This window comes from Balaenoptera ricei, chromosome 12 (genome assembly GCF_028023285.1).
Source record: "Balaenoptera ricei isolate mBalRic1 chromosome 12, mBalRic1.hap2, whole genome shotgun sequence".
Lineage (NCBI taxonomy): Eukaryota > Metazoa > Chordata > Mammalia > Artiodactyla > Balaenopteridae > Balaenoptera > Balaenoptera ricei.
The window spans coordinates 68894762-68914013 of NC_082650.1; the positions used below are offsets into that span (position 1 = coordinate 68894762).

The window sequence follows — 19252 nt, forward strand, 5'->3', positions numbered from 1 at the left end:
CCCGGCACCCCGCGTCGCCCCCTCCCCGCACCCCGCTCGGCGTCGGCACCGCCCCCGCCCCCGCCCCCGCCCCCGCCCCCGCAAGGTCCGCACTGACTGACTCGCGCCGCACAGCGCTTCCCCCGCGCCCGCCTCTGCGGCTGCGCGCTGGCGGGGCCGAGGCGGAGGGGAGGGGGTCGCGCCGGGGGCCGGCGGAGCTGCTTTGGCTGCGGCGGCAGCAGGAGACGGAGCGAGCCCGGCGGCCACGGGCAGACCCGGAGGGAACGGAGGAAGCGGTCATGTCTCGCTACACGAGGCCCCCCAACACCTCCCTGTTCGTCAGGAACGTCGCGGACGCCACCAGGTGAGCGGCGGTGCCGCCGCAGGTTGGGGCGCGGGGGAGGGGCGGGTAACGGCCGCGGGGCGGAGCCCGGCGGCGGCCCGCGGGTCTGCCTAGCACCTCCCCGCCGGCCGGGCCGGGGCGCTCCGCGGAGGAGCCCTTCCCGGGGCCGGCGGTAGCCCTCGGGCTACTCGGGGCCTGGGCGGGACTTGCGCCTACGCCCTCCCGGCCGGCGTTCCGCCCCGCCGCGGCCCCGCTTCCGGGCCCCGTCGCGCTTCACTGCCCCCGGCACCTGGGCGGCGGGCCGGTACCCATCCCCACCGCGAGAACCGGCGGAGCGCCGGCTAACCCTTGCCCGGGAGCCGGTCCCTCCCCGCCTCTGGCCCTGAGTGTTCCTTGGGTGGGTGCCTGCGTCTCGCCCCTTTGTCGCCGTATCGGGATAAAGCCGCGCATCTTACCTCCTAAATGGGAAGGAATTGGGGATGGTGAGAACGCGTTACGGAATAATGCGTACCTTGGGCCTTACGATTACCTTTGCCTGGAGTCGGTAGTCTGGTCTACTTACAGGTGGTGCTGGTTAAATTTTATTCGTTGCACAGTTTTATACTATATACAAAGGATAACTTAAGTGAATGAGATTTCTGTGTTTTTCTTTAAAGTTCTGAGTGCAATATAAACACCCATCATAACGGTTTGGATAGACTTCCCTGGTCGGTTCTGATGCACTCAAACCACCCCGCCCCTCTTTGGAGAATTCTGTCTACATAGTACCTGAACATAGATGTTAAGGAATGACTTCTTCTTATAACAGTGTCTTTCTCCCTTAATAGGGGCCAGAAGGAATGCCGGGGCGGGTGGACATTTTAATAAATGTCTAAAATAATATACATTTTCGTATCACTGGGCTTGCTTAATTTACTCTCCAGCCCCCCATCCCAAACTTTATAGGTATGCAGGATTATCTTATTGTACATAAGGGAAAGCTGCAAGTCAGCGTGTTAATGACTTACCTGGGGCTTCACAGCTGGAAACATTGGAGCGCTTGACTCCAGAGCCATCAGGAGTAATCATCATAATTTACCTTTGAGAAGTAAATGTTAAGTCTTTTTAAAAAATTTGATCCCTGCTATTATATATATATGTCACAACTGTAAACTGTGAGTTAATATACTTTAACATCCTAAAGATGCCTGTGTTTACATTTCTTCTCTCAACCTGTTTAATCAATATATTACATAGAAAATTTATAACTTGGGTAAGGTTAAAACAATTCCCACAGTTAAACAGACCACTTGAATACTGAATAAGATCAAGCCTCTCCAGTGTGCCTACAAAAAAATGAAAGGTTTCCAATTCTAATGGCCACAGGGGCCAGCCAGGGTAATAAGAGTGAAGGTGTCACGTTAAGGGACAGTAGGATGGTATGGACCCTGGCAAATGAAAAAGAACATGTGCCATCTCAAGGGGGCAGTGACTGATACCAAGCTTCAGCTGATAACTGCTGTATAGACATTTGGACTTGTTTTAAATGTTTAAACATTGTGTAGGCAAAGTAAAACATATACACATGTGACACATGACCTCTGATCTAGATAATCAAGACTGATAATTGAGATTTATTGATTTCCTTTTCCATTTTTTTCACGACTTTCTAGCACTGCCACTGGGGGACAATCAAAATCTAGGAGGTTTGTATTAATGAAATTATAATAATCGCTAACATTTGTTGAGTACTCACTGTATACCACTGTACTAAAAACTGTACTATGTTATCTTATTAAATTTTCAGTAACCTTATATAACAGATAAGAATCTGAGATTTAGAGACACTAAGGATCGTTCCTAAAACTGCACAGCTGTTGAGTAATGTTATGAAAGTAGAATCATCACATGTAACCTTAATTAATAGCATTTTTGTACAAGGTGGCATATAGTGTAAGTTAACTAGCAATATGACACCCAGACACATTTATTTAGTTATTTATAATTAATTAACTTTATTTTTGGCTGCGTTGGGTCTTTGTTGCTGCACCTGGGCTTTCTCTAGTTGTGGCGAGCAGGAGCTACTCTTTGTTGCTGTGCACGGGCCTCTCATTGCAGTGGCTTCTCTTGTTGCGGAGCACAGGCTCTAGGCACATGGGCTTCAGTAGTTGTGGCACGTGGACTTCAGTAGTTGTGGCTCACAGGCTCCAGATGCACAGGCTCAGTAGTTGTGGCGCACGGGCTTAGCTGCTCTGCGGCATGTGGGATCTTCCCGGACCAGGGTTCAAACCCGTGTCCCCTGTATTGGCAGGCGGATTCTTAACCACTGCACCACCAGGGAAGTCCCCTAGACACGTTTTAAATTAGCTTTAAACATTTGGTATGCTTATAAAGAAAATCATTGGGATATATGTTAAAACAAACGGTATAAAATTATAAATACAGTATGATTTCAATTACATAAAAAATGAAGGGGAAATCTATATATATATTACAGAAAATGATCCTGGAAAGAAATCCCTTTGAGTGGTTTTCTTTATCTTGTTTTCATATTTTATTTAATGTTAGTTTTATAACAAAGCCAAATTTTATTTTAAATGTTTCTTTGAAGTGGCCATTTTAATACATATGATAAAGCACAGGACATTAAAACACATTATAGGTTAGCATTAAATTTGTTAGGAATGAAATTGAGCATAAGAACTAAAGAAAGATTTTTTAATTTTATAATTTTATAATTTGTGTTATGTTTCTTTTCACTGGTGAAGTAAGATGTGGACCAGGAAGAATATTAATTTTAAATCTTGGCATTTTGTGTACAGTAATCTTTTTAATGTCAGATATAGTTTTCTATTGGAACAAAGTAATGTCGAAATCTCAAAACATTCCCATTTTGATGCTTATCATCATGTTAGGTTGGGGAGCACCCATTAAGTACTTCTCTTGGATATACTTAGTAGCCTATGGTTACAGTGTGTATGAGGCTACATTAATATTGATATCAGTGGTCATGTAGAAAAAGCATTAAACAAAATCCAGCAAGATTCATGATAAAAAGTCTCAGCAAACTAGGAAGAGAAGGGAACTTCCTCAGCTTAATAAAGGGCATCTGTGAAAAACCTATAGCTAATAACATACTTAATGATGAAACTGAATGCTTTCCTCTTAAAAGACAAGGACGTCCACTCTCACAATCTCTATTCAGCATTTTATTGCAGGTCCTAAGCAATGCAACAAGGCAAGAAAAAAAGACATAAAAATTATAAATGTAAAAGTAAAACCTGTCCCTATTCTTAGGTGACGTATTTGTTTACATAAAGCTGTAGTAACCAGTAATGAGTTTCAGTGAGTTATTAGGATATGAGGTAAACTTAGTGAAAATTCTATTTCTGTATACTAACAGCAAACAAATAATGAAAAAAATTTTTTAAATTCCATTTATCTTAGTATTAAAAAACATACTTAGGTGGGACTTCCCTGGTGGCGCAGTGGTTGGGAGTCTGCCTGCCAGTGCAGGGGACACGGGTTTGATCCCAGGTCTGGGGGGATCCCACATGCTGCGGAGCAACTGGGCCCGTGAGCCACAACTGCTGAGCCTGCGCTCTAGAGCCCACGAGCTATGGTTGCTGAGCCCACGTGCCACAACTACTGAAGCCCGTGCGCCTAGAGCAATGACAAGCCACTGTGATGAGAGGCCCGCGCACTGCAGCAAGGAGTGGCCCCTGCTCGCCGCAACTAGAGGGCCTGCATGCAGCAACGAAGACCCAATGATGAAGACCCAACACAGCCATAAATAAATAAATAAATAAATTTATTTTTTAAAAAAAACCACATAAAAACATAGGAATAAGTTTCACAAAAAAACATGTAAAAACCTTTGCATTGAAGAAGACTATAACATGTTGCCAAGAGAGATCAAAGCCCAAAATAAATTGATAGATATACTTTGTTCTTAGATTGGAAGATGCAATTTTATTAAGTTATCAATTCAGTCCCAATTGATTATATTATAGATTCAAGGCACTCCTGACCAAATGCTTTTTAAAAAATAGAAACTAACAAGTTAATTCTAAAATATATTAATATGCAAAGGATCTAGAATAGCCAAAATAATTTGGAAAAAGGTCACTGAAGCTGGAAGATTTATACTACCTGACTTAAAGATTTACTAAAAAGTTACGGTACTCAAAACAGTTTGATATTGGCCTAAGGATAGACAAATATATCAGTAGAACAGAAGAGAGGGTCCATAAATAATCCATACATATAGAGTCATTTGATTTTTGACAAAGGCACTAAAGCCATTAGAGAAAGGAAAGTCTTTTCAACAAATGGTGCTGTAACAACTGGATGTATGTACTAATTATATGAAAAAAATGTGCTGCAGCCTCTACCTCACGTAATTTGAACTGGATCATCAATTGAAATGTAAAAGATGAAACTGTAAAGCTTGTAGAAGAAAGCATAGGAGAATATCTTCATGACTTGGGGATAGCCAGAGATTTCTTATAGGACAAAGAAAGTAATTACCATAAAAAATAATGATAAATTAGATTTCTCCAAAATGAAAATTTCTGTTCTTTAAAAAATAGCATTAAGAAAGTAAATAGGCAAGCCAAAGACTGGGAGAAAATATTCACAGAACATATATCTCACAAAGGACTTTTTCTCAGAATAATAATGAACTTTTACAACTCAATAATAAAAAGACAAATGTTATTATTAAAAATGGGCCAAAAACTCAGACACTTTCAAGAGAAAAATATCCGAATGTCCAATTAGCACATGAAAAAGTGCTCAGTGTCATTTGTTGTTGGGGAAATGCAAATTAAAACCACAGTGAGATTCCACTTAACACCCAGTTGAATGGCTAAAATTAAAAAGACTGACAATACCAAGTGTTGACAAAGATTGGTACAACTGAAACTTACATGTTGGTGGTGGCAGTATAAAATGGTGCAACCACTTTGCAGAACTGTTTGGCTCTTTCATAGAAATTAAATATATACATCCTCTTTAAAAACCCAGAAATTCTGCCCCTAGAATAAATGACCCATAAGCATGTAAAGATGTTGCACCTCACTGGTGTTTAGGTAAATTAAAATTAAAATAATGAGATACACATTCACTTTATATCCTTCAGAATGGCAAGGAGTAAAAGATGTTAGTGAGGAGTTGGATCCTTAGAAATTCTGATGCATGTCTTGGGGAGTTTAAGTTGATTTGGCTACTTTGGAGAACATGTAATGAAGCTGAAGATATTTGTACTCTCCAACCCATCAGTTGCATAGCTAGTGGTACATCCCAGAGAACTCTGAAGAGCTTTAGGAAGCACATGCATCATCATGTGCACTCTAGCACAGTTTGCAGTTTAAAAAAGAAGCATTTTAAAATGTTCATCCACAGAAAGATGTATGAATAAATTGTGGTTTATTCATAACCATACCAATACAGAGTTAAAATGAGTGAACTAGAGCTACATGGAGAAATCTCAAGGGAGGAGAAGGAAAGGTGCAGAATTTTACAAATAGTCTGATACCATTTATGTGCATTTGCAGTAGAAATACAAAGTTATGCAGAGGAATGAGGAACACCAACGATTGTTTCTAAGGTAGGAGGATGTAATATTTCTTAAAAAATACTAAAAATTACAGCAAATAGGGCAAGTGTTGAGATATAATAAATGTTGTTGGTAGATACATGGGTGTTTCTTTTATTATCTCTATACATTTCTGAATGTCAAAATAGATCACACCAAAAATGCAAAAATAAATGAAAACAAAACAACAGCTCACAGGTGAGGGAGTGGAGACAATGAAAGGGAACCAACTCTTTTGAGATTTGTTCCTTAAGACTTCTGGGATTCTAAGCCCCTGTGACACACACACTGCTCCAGCCTCTTTTATATTATCTAGGGTCCTCTTCTGTCAGCCACTCACATTTGGTTAATGGAATTGGTTGCCTCCTAAGACATTTATTTGAATACTAGCTTTGCTACTGGCTGTGTGTACCTCTGGGCAAGGTAACTGCTCTCACTCTGTCTCCTTGACTATTACATGGTAACAATGTGTTCTTTGCTCATTAATACAGCAAATGTATACTGAGCGCCTACTGTGTGCCAAGCAGCTATGCTAGGTTCTGAGATACACTAGTGAAGACACCTGCTTTAGAAGCGATTCTCAATCCTGAGCCTCAGAATTGCCTATGAAACCTTTAAAAACTTTAAACATAACTGGGGCTCACCATGGGAAGCACGTATTAGGTCAAGGATTAATGCATCAGGCTGGAATGCCTGTTTCTATAATATCTCCTTCACAGATGATTGCAATATTCAGGAATGGTTGAGAATCTTTACCCTGTAGTCTATGTTTTATGGGAGCAGGAATTGTGTTTTTCTTGTACTCTTCATATTCCTAGAGCCTGGCCCATAGTACATATTCAATAAGTATTTGTTGAATGAATAAACAAACAAAAAAAAGACATTGTCACTGTCCTCTAAATCTAAAGTTAATAGTCTCTCAGGGAAGGCAGACAATTAAACATGTTATAGTGAGTATTAAATGAAATAAATATAATAAATAATAAAAATGTAATAAAGTTTGTCATAATATTGCCGGCACTGCCTGGTATATAGTGGCTACTTAGTCAGTGTTAGTTGAATCTTTATGTACTAACTCCTAAATCCAATCTCTAGCATTAATCACTGACTTCTAGTCTTGAAAAGAAAATAACTAATATAATTCATATAATCACCGTTTTCAGTTGCTTACAGAATTCTTATGGATGTTCCAAATTTGGCATTTCCAAACCTGAAAGTTTCTTCTTTTGCCTCTCCTCCCTCTTCTATTGAACTGTCTTTTCCAGCTATCTAGTTTTTATCATGGACACCATCTTTCTTCCATTTGCCCGAGTTAGAAGCTTTGCAGTCATCTTAGGGTCTTTTTTCCACACAATATGTTTTGACATACTCTGATATCTTCTGAGCCGTGTTTTGTGCTCATAGCTTGATTTTGAATCCCTAAGATCTCCACGAGGCAGCAGGGTAGAGTGGTTACGAACCCAGATTAGTGTCAGACTGTGGGAGTTTGCTTCCAGCTCTGTCGCTTGCTGGCTCCGTGACCTTAGGTGAGTTCACTTGTCTGTGCCCTCATCTGTAAACATCTGTAAACATCTGTTGTTATGGGAATTTATAAATGCATTATAACTGTCAGCTATTAATGCTAAGTATTTTATCTCTTCAGTTAAATTGTAGCTCCATGAAGACAAATACTATGCGATGTATCTCTTTGGTGTCCCCTCTTTAGTACCTATCACAGTAGAAAGCATATAAGTGACTCAAAAATACTTGTCAAATTTGAGACTATGGTAGTTATTTTTGCTTTATGTTTACTAGTAAAACAACCATTTTTCTTTAAAGCCTGAGAAATAATTTTAGGACTTCTTCAGAATCTAATTCTTGCTATCTGAAAACAATGAACATAAATGTGAAATTATAGTGAGATGAATGTGTTCTTAATGAAAGAGTTAATAGAACTTTCTATAGATTGACAATTGAAAAGTCTTGTAATAGGAGTAACTTTCAGAAGAGGATATGCTATATATAAAATAGGTAACCAACAAGGACCTATTGTATAGCACAGGGAACTGTACTCAATATTTTGTAATAACCTATAAGGGAAAAGAATCTGAAAAGGAATGTATATATATACACACACACATATATATACACACTCTGAATCACTGTGCTATACACCTGAAACTAACACAATATTGTAAATCAACTATACTTCAATTAAAAAAAAAAGCAAAAAAAAAAGTGGATGTCCTGGGTTAGTGTTTCCTCAACCTGACTAAGCATAAAAGCCCACCTAGACTGCTTGTAAAAATACAGATTTCCAGATGTCATGAATCAGAATCTCCAAAAATGAGACCTGAGAACTTGTTGTTTTCTTTATTTTTTCCTTCTTTGCTAAACCCTGGGTAATTCCTGTGAGAGACAATTTTAGATAATGCTAGTCCAGATAATATACTTTCTTTTGAAGGTTTCAACTGGATTTCTGTAGGCAAAATATTTTAATCCAGCTATTCATATTTCTTTACCTTATTTCTAAAACACTTCAGGCCTGAGGACTTGCGCCGTGAGTTTGGTCGATATGGCCCTATAGTAGACGTTTACATTCCGCTTGACTTCTACACCCGCCGCCCGAGAGGATTTGCTTATGTTCAATATCCTTTATTTTACTGTGTGCATGTGAATAGACTACATACATGTGCATATACATATATGTACTCAGGAGTATATTTTATGAGATTAATATTGCCTAATTAAATGTGTTTATTTCTTTATCTCAGAAAATCTAAAGCAGTCCACAGTAGCTGGCAAGCGCCCCTCAGTTTGAACCAACCTGTTAGCTAGAATCCAAGCATAAACCGAGCAGGCGAGACAAAAGGCACCTAAAGTTCAAGCATCAAGGAGTAAAGAGGGAGGGTGGACACAGATATAAAGACCTGGAAGAGGGGAAGTCTTTATCAAGCAAAAGACAAAGCCAACACCAGGTTGAGACTTCGGCTTTCCTACATTTACTCAGAGTTCCAGAATCAAAGCCAAGTCTGATGTTGGTTCTGCGTCTCTTATAAAGTCCATCTTGCAAGCCCTAAAGAATAAAGGTCAAGGTTCAAGATCAAGTGACATTGAGGTAATTGCCAAAGTCTCATTTTGTATTGCATTACTTGAGCTTTTTCTGTTTTCTATTTTTAAAAAAGTTAAACCAGCAACAACCTCCTGAAATACAGCTATTTAGTCGTTTTATATAATTTGTTTCCATTTATTTAGGTTTAATATATAATTTATATAGATAAGGGAGTTTAGTGGGGTATTAGGAATCAATATATGTAATTCCAGATGTTTGCAGATTGTTTATATATTTCTTTTATAATCATATCCCAAATAATAAAAACATAAAGATATTTTAAAGCAGTAGGTTCAAAGTTAAATATCATTTTTAAAGAACCAAATCAGTTTTGAATATATGTTTTAGTTCACTTATATGTGTGCACTTTTGTTTATAAGTAATTTCTCCTAAATTAATTTAAAAAGCCTTTTAATGAAAGAGTAATTTTAATTTCAGAATAAAGATTTCTGCATGCTGATTTTTTTTCAGTGAAAAACCTGATAAATCTTTTACCTAAGAGAAAGGAGTGAGTCCTAAACAGTTTATTTGATAATACTAACCAATGTTGGACTTATCTTTTTCTCATAGTTTCTAATTATACATGCATACTACAGCTACACTGATGTATACATTAAAAATATAGAGATTTGTTTCTGTTTTTTTATTTTTAGATTCACTCTTCTGAATCATAATGGGGCATTTGTTTTGATAATAAGTGACATTTTTTTCTGATTATTCATATTAGAGATGTGAGCTTAATGACTTGAGCTTGTTTTTCCTAATAATTTCATGTCACATGTAAATAATTCTTTAAAAATAATATTTTTATTTGATATCTGATGTTCAAAGTGTCCTTAACAGCTAGTCATATTTGAAGATGTTCGTGATGCTGAAGATGCTCTTTATAACCTCAATAGAAAGTGGGTATGTGGCCGTCAGATTGAAATACAGTTTGCACAAGGTGATCGCAAAAGTAAGTGTGACTAAATAGTGGATCTTGTTTATTTAGCAGAATGAGTTTCAGCAATGACAGATTTTTTTAATTTAAAATTCTTTCAGAATATACTATTCGAGTGGTTTATTTATTGAGTGGTTATTTATTGAGGTTTTCAGGTAATGAATTATAAATCTTGAATTTCATATTCTAGCACCAGGCCAAATGAAATCAAAAGAACGTCACCCTTGTTCTCCAAGTGATCATAGGAGATCAAGAAGCCCCAGCCAAAGGAGAACTCGAAGTAGAAGTTCTTCATGGGGAAGAAATAGGCGGCGGTCTGATAGCCTTAAAGAGTGAGTACAAAATACAAGGGGATTGAAAACTTAATTTTCTTAATTTTAAAATGGAAAACATTTTAAAGAGTTTTCAAAAACAGGCCACCAGAATCATTTTATTTAATATACATAAAGAATCAACTTTTGTAGAAGGATATGCTCTTCTCTATTTGTCATATATTGTTATTTTAACTTGGGTTTATTAGATACCTTCCAGTGTTTTCATTTCATGACAGACTTAACTTTAACCTTTTTAGTAGAAAGATAATATATACTGAGGAAAAAACAAAAAATTAAAAAGTGTATACTTGACAAATAAAATGAGGATTTTAAAAAAATAAAATTTTCCTAAATGAACCCCCAGATTAAGAATCTTGAAGTCTTATGATTAAAAACTCATAAGAAATACAGTGTAATCACTGTGAAAGGAAGTTGACTAAAGTTAATGTAAATCAATATATTTATAAAAGGCAAATTATTTTCAAGAATAAAGTCCAAGTACGGTAGTATTGTAGGAAGAAGACATAAAAGTGGTAGATTTTTCAGAAAAAGATATTTGCAAGTTATCTATTTTGCCTGCTAGGAGTTTGTTTCTGTTAGAATAATAGTAAATCACAATGGAAATTAATTACTTGGTGAAGCTATTTAAGTAATAACTGAAATTGTACTAGCATGCCTAAATTCCTAAACACTTAGGCACTATTTATCTTGAGTTTTAATGCTGTGATTTTTTTCATAGGCATGTAGAATTTTAAGGTGAATTCTGCCCTTGAAGAATGATCAGCGTTTACACTAGCATCCTCTTTCTATGAGTAATAAGAGTTGGCTCTCCTGGGGATTTCCCTGGTGGTCCAGTGGTTAAGACTCTGCGCTTCCACTGCAGGGGGCGAGGATTTGATCCCTGGTTGGGGAACTAAGATCCCACATGCTGAGCTGTGCAGCCAAAAAAAAAAAAAAAAGAAAGAAAAAGAGTTGGCTTTCCTGGGCCATATGTCGTACCCCTATGCTGTCCCATGACGACATAGCCTCAAATCAAAAATGATCTGCAGAACTGCTCGCTTTCACTCCAGTCCTTCCATTCCTCAACTCCAAGAGCCTAGACAAGGAAAAGCCCAACATAGGGTATATGTACCAGAGCTAGACAGAGAGTCTTTGCCCCAAGTCCCTAGTTCTAAAAACAAGACTGTGAAGTGGCCTGGCTCCAGTCCCTCCAGCCAAGTGGAAAGAAAAGATAGGGAGAGAGAAATACCCAAGAATCTTGATTACTAGAAAATGTGGCCTCTTCAGAGCCCTAGAATCTTACATGTCAGCTCAGTCCCTCTCCTTGGGTATGAATCAAATGCTTTGATCTTGGCTCATTCTGAGGGAGGCATGCAAGTAGGAGGAAGCCTTAAGCTCCTTTAATAAGCCAGAAGAACCCAGGTCAGGATTGAGCCATCACCAAGATTGGTAAAGAAATATTTAGGAACAGTCATACTGTGTTCTGGAATTTGATTCTTTTTATCATACTTTGATAGTGTAAGAATATAAACCTCCCTTGTGTCTGTGGAGAATAATCCATTTTGTTCCATGGCCAAGGGAGAGCCATTTTCCTACTGATTGATTATTTGAGATTTTTGACACTGATATACTCAAATACAAGTTATATTTATAGAACCTAAAATGTGGGAACAAATTAAGAAATTTTACATGCCATGTGTATAGGAAAGTCACACCAGTACCAATGGTACTGCTTCTGGCTTCATGAAAGACATGAATAGTAAGAAAGTGATGTTCAACAGTTCACGTTACTATAAATTAATGAATGGTTAATAAACCAAAAATCAAAGTAGATGTAATATTGTACCTAAAGCAGCACTGCCCTAATTTATTGAATAATATCTACTGGCCTTGGTGAAAAAGACTTAGTTTGTAAAAGAAAAGGAAAAAATTGCCCATCTAATTCATTAAGAATATAAGCGGTTTCCAAATGCGATAGAGCCTTGATTAACCAGAACATTCACAGCATTTTCTGCCTTCTAGTGGCAGTAAAGTATACTACTTGGCTGGAGGAAAAACAAACAAAAAAGAAGTCTGTCAGTTATCCCAGTCATCATGGAGTATCAGGAATAGAAAGAACGGGGACTCCCTGGTGGTACAGTGGTTAAGACTCCACACTTCCCCTGTAGGGGGCCTTGGGTTTGATCCCTGGTCGGGGAGATAAGATCCTGCATGCAGAGCGTCCAAAAAAAAAAAATAAATAAATAGAAAAAAACCACATTTTCTTGCAAGACAATGCTGTTCTTCTCTGTTCTAGTTATAAGACCGTTGCTTAACCTCTCTGACCTCAGTGTTTTTTATTTGTAAAGTTGTATTATAGAGAATGCAAATGTTACCCAGCTCTTAAGTTTCATAAGGATCAGATTGTGTGTGTGTGTGTATGTGTATGGGTCAGCATATAGATAAGTCTAACATGTACTATAAATATATTCAGTGTATGTGGCGTATTACCGTAGATAAAAAGAGGTCACTGCTTTTGCCTTTAGTGGATGTGGGAAAAAACTAGTTTGCTGCTATCATTAGACTGTGAACTCTTTGTGGAGCAAGGACTTTTGTCTTAATACTTAATATCCCTAGCATTTATCAGTAGTCCCTTACTCAGATATTCCATAAATCTTTGTTAAATTTGTGTCAGTGAATGTGTATATACTCCTAAATATTCCTGAAGAATGTTAAAATTGCCCCTAGTCCAAATATAGCATCCTTTTTTTTTTTAAGTTTTATTGAAGTGTAGTTGATTTACAGTGTTCTGTTAGTTTCAGGTGTACAGCACAGTGATTCATTTATATATATATATTCTTTTTCAGATTCTTTTCCCTTATAGGTTATTACAGAATACTGAGTGTAGTTCCCTGTGCTATACAGTAGGTCCTTGTTGGTTATCTATTTTATATGTAGTAGTGTTTATATGCATCCTGTTTTTTTTCTTATGTTAGAATTTTTTTTCCCAAGGACAATTTTCCCATTTTGTTTTCTACACTGTCTACAACAGGAATGAAACAATAATTTCTAAAAAACTGTGCTTTAAAAAAAATAAAAATAAAAGACTGTGCTTTTATTCTAAAATATATTCTACATCAATATGTTTATACTTTCCAGTGCTCTTTGTTCCTTCCTGTAGTTCCATGCTTCTACCTGGGATTATTTTCCTTCATCTTGAAGCATTTTTACCGTTTCTTAGAGTACAAGTCTAATGGCAGTGAATTCTCTCAGTTTGTCTGAAAACATCTTCATTTTATATTCATTTTTGAAAGATATTTTTGCTGAAGATAGAGTTATAAGTTGGCAGGAAGTTTTTTTTCTTTCTTTAATAATGTCATTCCATTGTTCTGATATCCACAGTCAGTCTTAATGTTGCTCCTTTGAAGGTAATGTGTCTACTGTTCTCTAGCAGATTTTCAGATTTTTCTCTTACTTTGGTTTTCAGCAATTTCACTGTGACATGCCCAGCATAGGTTTCTTTGTATTTATTCTACCTGAGGTTTACTGAGTTCCTTGAAATTGTGTTATTATGCCTTTCATTAGTTTTGGAAAATTCTAGGCCATCATCTCTTCAAACATCGCTTGTACCTTATTCAATTTTTCCCTTAGGCCACGTGAGTATGTACCAAATAACTCTTATGCTCTGTTCTGGGATTTCTTAAAATTTCTTTTCTCATTGTGTTTCACTATAATATTTTTCTAATGACCAGTTTGCTATTTCTTACTTCTGCTGTATCTAGACTGCTATTAAATCCATCTAATGACTTTTTTTTCTTTTTTTTTTTTTAATGAAACTCTCTAGGAGTTAAGCCAGCATTTTATTTATTTATTTTTATTTTTGGCTGTGTTGGGTCTTTGTTTCTGTGCGAGGGCTTTCTCTAGTTGCGGCAAGCGGGGCCACTCTTCATCGCGGTGTGCGGGCCTTTCACCGTCGCGGCCTCTCTTGTTGTGGGGCACAGGCTCCAGACGCGCAGGCTCAGTAGTTGTGGCTCACGGGCCCAGTTGCTCCGCAGCATATGGGATCCTCCCAGGCCTGGGCGCGAACCCACATCCCCTGCATTGACAGGCAGACTCTCAACCACTGCGCCACCAGGGAAGCCCCATCTAATGACTTTTTAAGTTCGAATATCATGTTGTTGGTTCTAAAATGTCCATTTGATTCTTTTTATAGATTCCAGTATTGTTTAAATTCCCCATCTTTTTTTATTTATTTGTCTTTTCCTCTTCTTTTCTTTTTTTTTGTATTTTTTTGGCTGTGCCCCGTGGCTTGTGGGATCTTAGTTCCTTGACCAGGGATCAAACCTGGGCCCCCTGAAGTGGAAGCTCAGAGTCCTAACCACTGGAATGCCAGGGAATTCCCTTATTTTCTTGAACATGTTAATCATAGTAATTTTAAAAATTATTTTGTGAATAATGCCAATATCCAAATTATTTTGGGTCTCATTCTTTTGTCTTTTATTTTCCTTAGCTTTTAGTCATTTTTGTCTGTTTTTCACATACCTCATAATTTTTTATTGGATGTTAGACATTACTATTGAAAGATTATAGAGGTTTTGGATGATACGATTCTCCAAAGAAAGCTGTTTTCTTCTAGCGGGCAGAGCATTGGCAGATCACCTTGATCCTGTCAAGGCTTGGTTTGAGGCACTGTTAAGGCTGATCCATTTCAGCTTTACACTTACTCCTAGGGCATGACCCTTAACCTGGAGGATGAGGCCCTTCTGGCTTCTTAATTGAAAGCCTGCGTTGTCACTCAAGGCTCCTTGACCTTTTGGGGGGCTTGAATTCCAGCCTCTCTCACCAGCAACTCTGTATCTGAGAAAATTTCAGCTAAGTTTTTTTTTTTTTTTTTTTAACATCTTTATTGGAGTATAATTGCTTTACAATGGTGTGTTAGTTTCTGCTTTATAACAAAGTGAATCAGCTATGCATATACATATATCCCCATATCCCCTCCCTCTTGCTCAGCTAAGTTCTTAAATCTTCCAGCTGCTGTTTTCTGCTGACCTCTTAGAGTCTAATCCTGTGCATGTGCAACTTGGAAGACGGCCAGCGACTGAGGAGAACTTGTAGGCAGATCTTAGGGGGTGGGGGTTGCCTGTGGTGTCCTTACCTCTGGGATTTTCGTCTCTCCAGTCCTAGCCATTTTCATGGCCCTGAATTCTAACTTCTGTCTCTGCAGCTTAGTCCAATAGCTGTTTTCTAGTTGGGCTCAAGTCTCCCATGCTGGCATTTGGAAAATGGTCTTAGGAAAAGAGCTATGGCTTGTAACCCCTCGAATTCTGCTTGTGTTGGTAATTCTCCAATGCCTTTTAACAGTTGTTTTATAAATGTTGTCTAGCTTTTTATATAGCTCTTTTCTATGGGAAGATTAGTCTAGAACAAGCTACTCTGTCATGGCAAGATTCAGAAGTCCTCCATCTAGGTTTTTGTCTTTGTAAACATTTGATAAGCTTTAAATATTTTCTTTCTTTCTTTTTTTTCCCTTCAGATTTTCTAACCTCTTAGGATTATGTAACCCAGACTAAATATGCAAAATAAATATATTTTTCAGAACTGGCTCATAAGATATATTGATATCTAGCAAAGTCAAAATCTTTTGGTCAGATATTACAAACTTGTACTTATGTTTGAACCAGAAGCATGCATGATAAAATTAGAGTTGTTTCTTTTAGCTTATCCAATAAAAACATAACTAATGTTATGTAAAGTATATAAGTTCCTTAAAGTGTTGTTTCCTAACCTATTAACTATTTTTGTGTGAAATATATACTCTGATATTATGGATGTTTGCAGGTCCCGACACAGGCGATTTTCTTACAGCCAGTCTAAATCTCGCTCCAAATCACTACCAAGGCGATCTACCTCAGCAAGGCAGTCAAGAACCCCAAGAAGGAATTCTGGTTCTAGAGGACGGTCAAGGTCCAAGTCCTTGCAAAAAAGGTCCAAGTCGATAGGAAAATCACAATCAAGCTCACCTCAAAAGCAGACCAGCTCAGGAACAAAATCAAGATCACATGGAAGACATTCTGACTCCATAGCAAGATCCCCATGTAAATCTCCCAGAGGGTTTACCAATTCTGAAACTAAAGCACAAACAGCAAAACACTCTCATTTTCGATCACATTCCAGATCTCGGAGTTATCGTCATAAAAACAGTTGGTGAACAGCAACAGAAGAGTGCTACGTAGTATTTAATATGTTATTAAACCTCTCATTATGTTAAATAAAAATTCTTCAAGGCTTACAGAAAAAGTGAGTTGATATTAGTTACTTTGGGCATGTGCAAGAGATAAAATCTCTCTAGCTTGGGTTAATGAAAATTTGGTCTCGATTTAAGGGCCCATACCACAAATTATGATGTGAGTAATGTCCCATTTTATGGACCATTTTTTTGTTTACATTGTGGCAGAAGTGTACTTTTCAAAGGAAATGGATAAAATGGAACTAATTTGGAAAATTGGACTTGGATGTTAAGTATTAATAATACTAATAACTTTTACAAAAGTTTTTTTTACTTTAAAGCACTTTCCTTTCATGTAAAAAGTAATTATGACTGTATAATCGCATAGGGCAAACTTAAGACTATTTGACATCTTACGTCTCCTTTTTGTTTTCTCTTTAAACTTGGGCCAATTCCTGAGGGGTATTAATTCATATTACAAAATTCTGACATTTCTAAAAGTAGAGTTTATAGAGAGATCAAGCATTCAAAAGATACATTCTTTCCTGAGCTCAGAAAAGGTTTATTTTTACTGGGTGGAACAGTATAGATAAGTAGACATTAAATTGCATCCTATACCATATTTATTCACTTCAGAAATATCGAAACGTTATAAAAATTCTGAGTTTTGAATGGTTTGAGACTACTCTAAAAATGATGTGCAACACTCATAGTCCAAAAAATTCATATCAAGCCTTACACATTTGAAGAGTGGTACATTTTGTATAAAAATCATACTTTATACCATTAATTCTGCATACCTACTTTTCATCTATTGCTTAATTTTTCTTTTTAGAGCTCTAGCTGACGACTTTAAATTGTATAGAATAAGTCTTATTTATTTTTGGAAATGTTTAGTACCTTGTATTAAGAAACTCAAGACTGCCTCCTCAAAAAACAACTTTGCAGTATTGGGATTTACATTACACTGCCCTTCATTTTTTTAAGCCAAATAGCTTTATTGATATTCATTGCTTTTGTAGTTGTTAAAACTAAGAATTTCTTTAAAAATGTGTTTGTAGATTATGTTTTTCAGAGGGTTTTGGTAGTATTTGTGATAAAATGGTTTTGCATATGGTTACTATAGGGGATATATTTATAGAGCTCTACTTGTGTACCTTGTTGAATTACATTGAAATTAAAAGTTCTCAGCCCATACAGTTAATATTTGTATCTAGAGTGTTTTAGAAAAAAAATATGTCTTATATTTTTAGCATATAGGAGCCAATATTGCTTCTATTCTGAATACAAATTCCATTTTTTTTTTTTTTTGCATTTTACATCCTGTGTAAGAAATAACTTTACAAAATAATTTATATGCTGGTAATATTTGGACAGGTACCATAAATTCATGTATACTGTACTTTCTGAGTAGATTTTCTCTATCATAGCAAAATTTATAGCTCTTTGAAGTGTTCAAATATAATAAAAATTTAGTTATAAAATTATGTGGCAGTATTGAAAATTGAGAGGACAGTCTGAAGAAAGAGCAAGACAAATACTAATTTTTTGAATCTTCTAAATAAATGTTTGGGTTTACATACACATATATGTAGTTATTCCAGATACTAACCAGGAGTTGATTGTAGTGTCTTTACATTTAATCATTATATCTTAGTAAAAAGTTAATAAGGCAGTGTTTCTGAACATGCTTAATCCTTCGATTTACCTCTGATTTGGTTTTCCACTGTAATCCCTGGGCTGCTTAGGAGGGTTCTGTTTGGTTTGATGGAAAAACTGGAATGATAATAGTTTAAACTTTCTGATCATTTACTATGTGCTTGGCACTGCTCTGTAAGTTTTACATTACTCACTCATCACAACAGCTTTATGAGGTCAGTACCACTGCAGATAACGTAAGTGAGACGCAGAGAGGTTAAATGACATGCACAAGGTCACACAACCATTACACTTTGGAGCTGGGTGGTGGCTGGGCTGCATACGGCCCCCCCTGATCACCGTGCTTGTCTTTTTGGAAGAGAAAAGTCTTTGACAGATACATGCTAAACTAAGATAATATTGAGAGGAAAAGGAGAGAATAGAATTTGGAAAGGAAATGATTATAGGGTTCAGTGAAAATGGGTTCTGTGACTGAGTGGAAATTGATTGGCAGTTGTGCTGATACCCTGGAAAATTGTCCTCTGGGTACATCTATTCTAGGGTTCACTTCTGCTGTAGAATTGTTTCTTGGACCTTTTAAGAGAGGATACTTAGGGTAGGATTGTTAAATAAAGCAAATGTATCACACATCTCAGGTACTTCCTATGTTTAGTGTAGGGGCACTACCTACCTCCATTTGTTCAAGATTCATAGAGGATAAGTTAATGTCAAAGAAGATAAAGGTGGCCACCATGACTGCTTGGTTTCTTCTCCCCATGAATAATACACAATTTCTGTATAGCAGCTGGTATTTTGTAGCTGCAAATGTAATGGGGGAATATGCCAAATTTTTTATCTGGAGTCTGGGGTTTAATCTTGTGCCACTGGGCTGTTTATTTTTAAATGTAAAATATTAATTTCAGGACTTTATATGTTATCTGAGATACGACTATTCTAAGACATGCTGTTGTATTCAAATAAATACGAATTTCTGCCTTTATTCCAATTCCATTGCATGAAGCAAAATTAGTCGAAGTTTAAAGGAAGAAGCGTTTAGAAATACTTCTATAATTCTTCTATACTACATTAAAATTGTAATTTCTTATTTAGAGTTAAAAATTAAATTTGTTTTCCAAACAGTGTGGTAGACTATTTGGGGTATCT

General features: G+C 37.1%; 1 protein-coding gene across 3 annotated transcripts; it reads left to right on the plus strand.

Annotated features, from left to right (window-relative positions):
• The first annotated feature begins 157 nt into the window (after positions 1–157).
• On the plus strand, positions 158–17200 carry SRSF12 (serine and arginine rich splicing factor 12). 3 transcript variants are annotated; one of them, XM_059941603.1, is made up of 5 exons: positions 158–343; positions 8423–8544; positions 9839–9946; positions 10122–10263; positions 16063–17200. In XM_059941603.1, the coding sequence occupies exons 1-5, from the start codon at positions 279–281 to the stop codon at positions 16430–16432; spliced, it is 807 nt and encodes a 268-aa protein (XP_059797586.1). In that variant the 5' UTR covers positions 158–278; the 3' UTR covers positions 16433–17200. The 3 variants fall into 3 exon arrangements, with proteins under 3 accessions (XP_059797586.1, XP_059797585.1, XP_059797584.1); XM_059941602.1 differs by lacking the exons at positions 158–343; positions 8423–8544 and adding an exon at positions 8863–8997 and having other exon boundaries at positions 9835–9946; XM_059941601.1 differs by lacking the exons at positions 158–343; positions 8423–8544 and adding an exon at positions 8939–8997 and having other exon boundaries at positions 9823–9946.
• Positions 17201–19252: the final 2052 nt, after the last annotated feature.